General features: G+C 48.7%; 1 protein-coding gene across 1 annotated transcript; it reads right to left on the reverse strand.

The window, feature by feature from the left end:
- Window positions 1-4,171: 4,171 nt before the first annotated feature.
- LOC140248900 (SUN domain-containing protein 3-like) lies at window positions 4,172-8,370 on the reverse strand. The gene is made up of 9 exons (XM_072330025.1): window positions 8,336-8,370; window positions 8,154-8,215; window positions 7,941-8,001; window positions 7,426-7,582; window positions 7,048-7,132; window positions 6,464-6,576; window positions 5,554-5,724; window positions 5,117-5,209; window positions 4,172-4,409 (listed from the first exon to the last, which is right to left on the reverse strand). Exons 1-9 carry the CDS (start codon window positions 8,368-8,370, stop codon window positions 4,266-4,268), a joined length of 921 nt encoding a protein of 306 aa, XP_072186126.1. The 3' UTR covers window positions 4,172-4,265.
- Between the last annotated feature and the right edge of the window lie 759 nt (window positions 8,371-9,129).

Genomic DNA, 9,129 nt, shown 5'->3' on the forward strand with positions numbered 1-9,129 from the left:
CCCACTTTACACAATTCTTACCACTTTCTATCTTTTCTATTGCCCACCTTCCCTTTCGCATCACCCCAAATCATCTGTCCTCCCATTCCCCATCTCTCTGATTAAGATTTGTAGTAAACTTGTCAGAACAAGATTTGAACCATTGTTTCTTAATTTCACGCCGGGTATACATATATCAAAGAACCTTCTCTCCCTCCTACAAATTGCAGCAAGACACTCATTAACACAGCCCATTAAAGATCTACATTCTGTACTGTCTGTATCTTTTATCTTTAAAATTGCTAGAACTTTTTCTTGGATTTTCAAATGGCAACTTCTGAAGATTTCACAACAGTTTCAGAGCTCTGAATATCTCATTCTCTCATAAAAAGATGTAGAAATGAATTTCTTACTAAATCTAAATTAATTTCAAGTTCTTAAATATTACAATATAGGAAGATAGTTGAGTTTTTTCCAAATAACTATTATCTTGCTACATTGTGCAGGTGTTTAATATTGTATCTAGTATATCTAGTATAAATTTTGATGCCTTAATACGTATTCACAGATATTCTTTGTAATCACAACTTCAGGAAATTTATGACTATAAATTAATTGTCTACTTTAAAGAATGTATATTTGTAACCTTGTATAAACATATATTTTGATGAATCAGCATTTTCTTACACTCATAGAATCACAGGATGAAAGAATGATAGAATGGTTGGGGTTGGAAGGGACCTTTATGATCACCTAGTCCTACCTTCCCTTCCATAGACAGGGACACCTCCCTCTCAATCAGGTTGCTCACAGCCCCATTCGCCTTGAATGCTTCCATGGTGGGGGCTTCCACAAACTCACTGGGCAACCTGTTCCATTGTATCACCACCATCAGAGTAAAGAATGCAATCCAAATATCTAGTCTAAATCTACCCTCTTCCAGTTTAAAACCATTTCCTATTGTCCTTCCACGACATGCCCTTATAAAAAGTCCCTCCCCAGCTTTCTTGCAGGGCCCTTTTAAGTACTGGAAGCCCACTACAAGGTTTCCCTGGAGCCTTCTCTTCTCCAGACTGAAGAGTCCCAGCTCCCTCAGCCTGTTCTCATAAGGGAGGTTCTCCAGCCCTCTGATAATCTTTGTAGCCCTTTTCTGGATCTGCTCCAGCAACTCCATGTCCTTATGCTGGGGGCCCCAGAACTGGATGCAGTACTTCATGTGGAGACTCAGAGCAGAGGGACAGAATCACCTCCCTTGATCTTCTGGTCATGTTTTTCTTGAAGAAACCCAGGTTATGATTGGCCTTCAGGGCTGTAATCAGGCATTGCTGTCTCCTGTTGAATCTTTCATCAACTGACACTCCTAAATCCTTCTCCTCAAGGCTGCTATCAAGCCATTCTCTGCCCAACCTGTATCTTTGTTTGGAATTGCCCCAACCCAGGTTTAGGATCTTACACGCTGATCCTCAACTTCATGAGGATGGCATGGGCCTTGTACATACATATATAATGTGAAAGTGAAAGGAAAATATATTTGGAGACATGTTTGATAGTTTTTATATAATAGACTTCAGCTGAAATACAGTACAACTTGTCTAAGGATGCATAGACTCTCTGGTGGGTGTCAGAATATATGCTGTCTTACATGTAATTTTCCTGTTGATCAAAGGACTGCACCCTCACCAACCTAGAGCGGAACTCTCAGCTAGCTATGAGACAGATGTTCCCAACCCACAATGCTCAGCAGTTTTCATGAATGGCAAAAATGACAGCCTATCAGAATAGAAAGAGTTTGATGGCCATCAGAATTACATGCTTATTAAGTCACTGATAGATGTGCTGATACTAGTGTTAGGAGTGGTTGTGTCTTGCACTCGTTTACTGCTTGCCTAGGCACCAATTACTGTGAGGCAATATATATCCCAAGAATACTGCAGATTATACAGAGAGGTAAATCTGTGATAGTTTAAGCCATGCATAATGCTACGGTGCCACAATCTGAACTCACCTGGGAACCTGTCTGAAAGAGTTAGGCTCTTGACTGAGACACAGATGTACAATCTGTTAAAGAACTTTAATGTTGAATGTGCACAGTAGGAAAGTTATACCCAGGGGAGATGAAAGCCTTCTGAAGGTGGTTTTCTGTCAATATCTTTATCTGTCTTCTTGACTTCTTGCCTTCTGAATACAAAAATACCCAAAAACTCCAATTCAGATACAGACAGGAGGGTAGCAGTATGCGAGCACTTTCATAGAAAAAGTAAAACTGAAAATTAACAAACAAACAAAACTATGGGATGCAGAAGAAAAAGATGAAGGATGTATAATTTCATAGAATCAAAATATGGCTTGGGGTAGGAAGGAACCTTTAAGACCATCTAGTTCCACCTCCTCTTCAGTGAACAAGTCTGTCATGCATCAGATCAAGCTACCCTATCACCTGGTCTTGATTTCCTCCACGGATGGGACATTCACAGCTCCTCTTTGCAACCTGTTTCGGTGACTGTCCATTCTCTGAGTCAAAAACTTCCTCATAACATTTAATTTAAGTCTCCCGTCTTTAGTTTAAAAAAATTCCCCTTTCCTATCACTATCATAATCACTATCACTATAATAAATAATAGATAGGAAGTGTCATTAGAATTTTTCTCCTTTTTTATAAGTTCCCTTTAATTACTGGAAGACTGCAATCATTTTTCCCCAGAGCCTTCTCTTCTCCAGACTGAACAAGTGCAGCCCTCTGATCATCTTTGTGGCCCTCTTTTGGGTCCTCTCCAACAACTCCCCGTCTTTCTTTTACTGGGCACCCCGGACCTGGACTCAGTACTGCAGATGGGGCCTCTGAAGGGCAGTGCAGAGAGGGACAATCAGCTCCCTGTCCCTGCTGGCCTCCTCTCCTCTGATGGAGCCCAGGATACCATTTGCTTTCCACGCTGCAAGAGCACGCTGCTGGCTCACGTTCAGATTTTCATCCATCAGGACTGACAGATCCTTCTCTGCAGGGCTACCCTCAAAGGTAGTGTGTACACATGCCCTTGTGAGTCTGCTGAGGTCCCTCTGAATGGCACCCCCTCCTTCCTTAATTCTGTTACTGGGCAGCAGCGAAAAGAGCCTGGCCCCACCCACTCGACTGCTGCCTGTTCGATATTCATGAGCACTGATGAGATCCCCTCTCAGGGGACATGCTCCACGCCCCTCCTCATCCCTGTGGCCCCCCACTGTGCCCTCTCTAGAAGTTCCCTCTTTCTTGAGCTGAGGAGCCCAGAATGGGACACGGTACTCCAGATGCGGCCTCACCAGGGCTAGAGGAGAGGGGAGGATCACCTCCCTCAAACTGCTGAAGGATGATGGAGAGCGGCTTGGCAACCACATCTGCCAACTCCCTCCGCACTGCAGGGTGCAGTCCATCTGGGCCTAAGAACAGGTCTTATGCAAGGCCGATTCTGTCCCCCCTCCCTATCTACCAGCGCAAGGAGCTGCATTCCCGGGAAGTAACGAGTCTTCTTATTAAAGACCGAGGCAAAGAAGGCATTAAGTTCCTCAGCCTTATCCTGATCCTTGCCACCGCGTTGCCCTCAGCATCATCCAACAGGGGATGGAGATTCTCCCTAGCCCTCCTCCTGTCCTTCCTCTAAGTGGCCAAGTTCAGTTCTAGTTGGGCTTTTGCTTTTATAATTTTCTCCCTGCACAACCTCACCATGTACTTGGAATAGTTGTAAGCAGCTTGCCCATTCTTCCAAATACCACAAACTCTCCTTTTGTCCTGGACTTCCAGTCAAAGATCTCCGTTCAGCCTGACCGGCCTCCTTGCCTGTTGGTGCATCTTCCGTGACTTGGTGCTGGTCAGCTCCTGTACCTCTAAAATAACTTCCTAAAAGTATTCCCAGCCTTCCTGGGCTCCCATGCCCTCCACAACTGCCTCCCAAGGGACCCTCTCAACCACCGTCTGAAAGAGGACAAGGTCTGCCCTCTGGAAGTCCAAGGGGGTACCAGTTCTGCTGACTCCCACCCGATGGAAAAAAACAGCATATGAAGATCACCCTGCGAACTCCGGCCCAGCCACTCGCTTGCTCTTCCTACCCAGGAGGAAAGCAAGAGAAAAGGGGATGAAAAAGCATGTGGGTCGAGATAAAGACCGGGAGATCTCTTAACAGTTACTCTGACGGACAAAAGAGATTCAACATGGGAAATGTTTAAGTAATTTATTTTGAGATAAGCCAATTAGATTTCCCCTAGCCAATCAGATTTCCCCAAGCCAATCAGATTTCCCCAAGCAAGATAGCATTCCCCTAGCCAGACAGTTTTCCCCTGGCATCGTTGTCACGGGCTGGATCGCCGTGGAGCCTGAACTGATAGACGCAGGTGTACTCCGGGTGGCCCCAGTTGCTCAGCACTTGCAGCCTCACGTAACTGATGAGCCCAGAGAGCTCGTTCTGCAATGAGAAAAAGAAAAGAAATGCGTTTTCCTCTCTTCTCTTAGACCACTGACAATGCGGGAGCGACACAGTCATGCAACATCTTATTTCAGGCTGCCCTCCTAGGTCTTTGACACGCTGATGTGCTCCTGTAGCACAATCAAGACATTTCTTACCCTGCTCCACCTCTTTGGCCACATGAGTTTTAAGAAATAAACAGCTACCAAAAGCTGCAGCAAATACGCAGGCAAGTTCTTTGCACTTGCTTTGAGTGTGTGTGCATACACAAAAAAACATAACATGTAATGATGTTACACTCATTAACTTCTCTAACAAGTCACCCAGGCAGAATGGCCTCCCTTACGCTGCCTGTTACCGGCAACAACAAAACCCTTGGAAAGCCACACATCCCCAGTGTGAAAGTAGCACACCAACAGTATCGCATACTACGAGAGGCGGCCACTTCTGTGTCATTGCAAGTCACTTGGCCCTGGTGGTTTCTTCTGCAAGTGCAGCTGAAGCTTAGCTGTGCTAAAAGCTGTAATAGCTTGCAAGCTTAAAAACCAGATGGAAGCAAAAACAGCACAGCACTCTGGGCATATGCAGGTAGGAAATGGCAGCAGAAGAAATGCCAGAGGGCCCCCATACACCTCTGGCTTGGAAGCTTCTGCCCAGCCAACCTGGTTCTCCTCTCCCATGCTTCACATCCCTCTTTGACAGCATACCTTCAGTTGGAAGGTCTGACTGGGAGCCTGGCCTGGAACAAAGGTGAACTCTCCCAGGAAAATTCCTTCCTCATCCTCTTCATCCTTCAGGCCCTACAGGAAGACAGGGGTAGGGAAAACAGAACAGTGGGATGCGCTGCCGGACACGGATCACAGAGCCCCACAGGGACTGGAAGCAGAGGCGGTCTGGGACCATCCACTGTGCCACTTCCCTTTCCCTGTGCCTCTCAAACTACCAATTCGCCCCATGAGTGGGAAACCTTCTTTGCTGTGTTACACTGGACAGAAAAGGAATGCTGTGGAAATGGAACAACTCTGAGGAGCTTCTTTCTCTGCCAAGGCAGGGAAGGACTGCATCCCACAGTGCTCTTGGAGCTGCAGCCACCGTCCACCTCAAATGCTACGCAGAACCCCCACAGCCCAGGGGAATCACTTACATAGACAGCAAAGTCCTTAGGAGCACTGGAGATGCTCTCTGCATGGTACGCCCCTGCTGGAATTCCGTGGTTCATAGTAACTGCTGTGGGAAAGACGGCCATGGGCAGCTTGATGACAACGTGCCCTTGGCTTCCTGGGAAAGGCCAGCAGTTTCCTGGATGGTTGTCAGGCTAAAAAGAGAAGAAGGAACAGTGTTCACGTGCAAAAGAAAAAAGTCCTGGCTGGAACTCCTGCCCCAGCATCAGAGGCTCTAGAGGTGTACTGTCCCATCAGCTCTGCTTCGAAGCACAGGCATACGTGCATGGCAGGGAGCTGGGTGCACAACTGGCAGAAGCTCTCAGGCTCCTTCTTTGGAGGAGCAACTTGCCAAAAACAAGGAGGGGCTGCAGTGGTTGAGGGTCACGTGCCAGGGCAAAGAAGGGCTGAACTGCACGAGCCTTTCCTGCAAGGGGAAGCAATCGCTCCCTCTCATCCAGTCCCACCTCCTTCCACCAGCACCAGCCGGGGCTCTGGTTCAGGTAGCTCGGGAGCAGTGCCAGGATGGGCTGGCAAACACAACATGGGGCCCTCCTGCAGTGCACGCCCTCTGTGCCCACCTGGGTCCACTGAGAGCCCCAGGGATCTCGCAGACCAGATCTCTTATGGCACCTCATGGGTTCCCCTTCAATGCCAGCCTGACAGTTCCATGATGGCTGGGAACACAAGCAAGCTAGCAGGGCAGAAGCTTGCACAAGGAGGACTGGGGGCAGTCTGGTGGAAGAAATTCTCAGTGGGGATACACAGGAGGGGACTGGGGTCTTGCGAGAAGACTGTAGGTAAGGCAAGCTGGGAGGTGAGGGCAAGTTTAAGGAAAACTTCTTGGTTCCCTCCACCCCAAACCATTCTTCTCCTGTTTTTCAGTGTTCTTACCTCAAGAATAATCTCAGGAGCCCTCATATAAGGTGTCACCAGCAAGGACTGCCAAAAGACTTTCCCACTTCCAGACCAGGAGGGTGAAGTCTTGGAATGAACAATAGCAGCGCCTGCAAATTAAAACACGAGCACAGTGGTCAAGCAAGGCCAGGAGGAATCGAGGCCTGCTGACCCTGTTTTCCACATAAACAGCTGCACAGAGAAGCCAGCTGCCCTTGCACTGTCCTCCTGAAGAAAGCTTCTAAGCATCATACATCCCCAACGGTGATATTCCCTCCTTCTCTCTTGCCATTTCCCTCTGCAACACAACCCAGGGACTCAACTATCCTAAAGGGCAGCATAAACTGACAGCCAGCTGAGCAATCGCGTAAGAAACAACACCAAGCAGGAGTAGTGCTTTCCAGATGTGCTCCAGCCCACTGAAGACTCCCTCTGCAAGCACACTCTCAGGGCACAAAGCGGCCGTTCACTCCTCACCCCTTCTCCCCCACCGCTGCCCAAATGCCCATCCTGTCATAGTAGACAAGAAGTGCGTTGGAATCAACTTCTGTGATCTCTATGTTTCTACAGTGTAATGGCACCTGAAGTCTTGCTGGCATAATTGGGCATCCGAGATGGGCTTTCTTCCAGCTTCTCCAGTACTTTATTGATCATGTCTTGAACAGCCTGGGAAGGAAGACAAAGGAGAACACTCATTAGAAGGAAAAGAAGGGGGAAAAGGGTTGCCTCCCAGCTTCCCTGCAAAGCCAGCCAAAGCAAACTTGGCTGCTCCACTTGGATGTAAGCAACGCTGGAGTTGCCTGGGAACCTCCAGAACTCTACTATGAACAACTGGCATGGGAATGGAGAGGGGCTGCTCACTCCAGTGCTCTGGACACAGCTGTGTCAGGAAAGGAAAGGCTTTTTCCTGTCGGGAAGCCCCATGACAGACAGGCAGCATTGGCAGGCAGTCCTCTTACCTCGCCGGTAAAGCCTGGGAGCTCAGTTCTCCGGAAGGCCTCGTGGAGAGCACGCACAGTGATGTCCCTTGCTCTCCACTGCAGGAAATGAAGCTGCCGCTGGATCTTATTCCGCACTTCTACCTGGCTTGGCATTTCCAGCTTACCATGCACCAGCCTGGAGACAGCAGGTAACGGAGAGAAGTGAACACGGCTCTCTTCTCACAAGACAAGGGACTGTGAGGCAGCTAATGCGCCTCACCGCGCGTGACATTGGGGTAGCCAAGATTCAGTAGAGACTTGACTACACTGCTTGGCAAGCTCCAAGTGATCCCAACCAAGAAGGTTCTTCCTGGGTACCATGTAACGTGGAACTGTAGTGGTTTGAAAGAAAAGCTGGGAGAGGAGAATGGGAAACAGGAGAAGCACGGGCACTGTGCCATGGAAGTGTGACTTGGGTAAGAAGTGGTAATGGACAAGGGGCAGAGCTCCTCTAAAGAACGGTCTAGCCAAAGGGAGATTGTTTTGTTTTTTACCTTGGATTCATTCCTGCCACCGTCTTGACCCCTTCAACAGCGCTTCCAATGCAGTAAACGCCTGTCAGGAATTCCACAAAGCTCTCAATCAATTGCCTGCATAAAGACTTGGCGTTCTGCCTTGGGCTGCCCACTCCCCTGTCCCTGGGCAGAACAAACCACTGGGGGCTTCCTAAAGAAGCATCCTCAAGTCAGAGCTCTACAGAGACTCACCGAAGGTCACCACAGCCACGGCGCACAGCACGAGGGCGACTGTTTGCCAAACCTTAGTTTGCCTACAAAAGGAGGAGAAGCGTGGTGAAGAACGGTGACACAGGCAGTATCTGTGCAGCTCCAAAGACAACAACGGAGCAACAGATGTTTCCTTAAAACTCGTGAAGGAACCACATCCTTACCAGTCCCCACGCTCGCCTTCACCTCGTTGCTCCATTTCTCTGGAGCACAGGATTGCAAAGGAGTGAAACTCAAAACACGCAGCTCGCTAAGGAGTGAGCCAAACCCTCTCCAACAGTGAGCCAAACCCTCTCCAACAGCTACGCTGTCAGGACCGAGAGTGGCTAAGGCCTGGGGACAAGCTGCCTCTGTGCTGAGGGCCCTTTGTGACTTCACAGTTGTCAGTGATGTCACTACAGAGGAGGCGGCGCCATGTTCTGAGGCACAGCCCAGCCTGACAGGGAACAGCTTCTGCACGTCCTGCCTGCAGGGAAAAGCTCTTACACGGTCAGAACACCTTCTGCCAGCAGCCTTCTTGGTAGGACCCTTTTGAAGGGGGACAGGCTGGGAGCTACAAGCCGCCTTTTTCGGTCCCTTCTTTTGATGCTCTGTACCTCAGGTTTCTCACTCTGGGTACCCAGACTTTTCCAATGCTTTCCTGTATCCGTCCTCCTACTGTCAGCCAGCGTTTCATTACATCTTCTTCCCTCTGACTACTCTGGTGGCCCTTCTCTGAACCCACTCCAACAGCACCACTTTTTTCTTATCCTGAGAGTCCTAGGCCTGGACACAGTATTCTATAAGTGGTCTCGAAAGGGCACATGTAGCCCAGGATATGGTTGGCCTTCTAGACTGCAAGAGCATACTCCTGGATCATGTCCAGCTTTTTGTCCACCAGGATCCTTAAGTCCTTATCTGTAGGGCTTCTCTCAGGGAGTTCTCTTCCCAGTCTGTAATACATCTGGGATTGCCTTAA

The sequence above is a fragment of the Excalfactoria chinensis genome, chromosome 2, assembly GCF_039878825.1.
Source record: "Excalfactoria chinensis isolate bCotChi1 chromosome 2, bCotChi1.hap2, whole genome shotgun sequence".
Lineage (NCBI taxonomy): Eukaryota > Metazoa > Chordata > Aves > Galliformes > Phasianidae > Excalfactoria > Excalfactoria chinensis.

What these genes read in the sequence shown, in the direction of transcription:
- LOC140248900 (XM_072330025.1), bottom strand. Translation starts at nt 8,370, where the DNA reads ATGGAGCAACGAGGTGAAGGCGAGCGTGGGGACTG. An exon ending in TCCCAGGCTTTACCGGCGAG is followed by an intron (nt 7,133 to 7,425) that starts GTAAGAGGACTG and finishes CTTCCTTCCCAG; the next exon opens with GCTGTTCAAGACATGATCAA. An exon ending in CTAAGGACTTTGCTGTCTAT is followed by an intron (nt 5,210 to 5,553) that starts GTAAGTGATTCC and finishes GTCTTCCTGTAG; the next exon opens with GGCCTGAAGGATGAAGAGGA.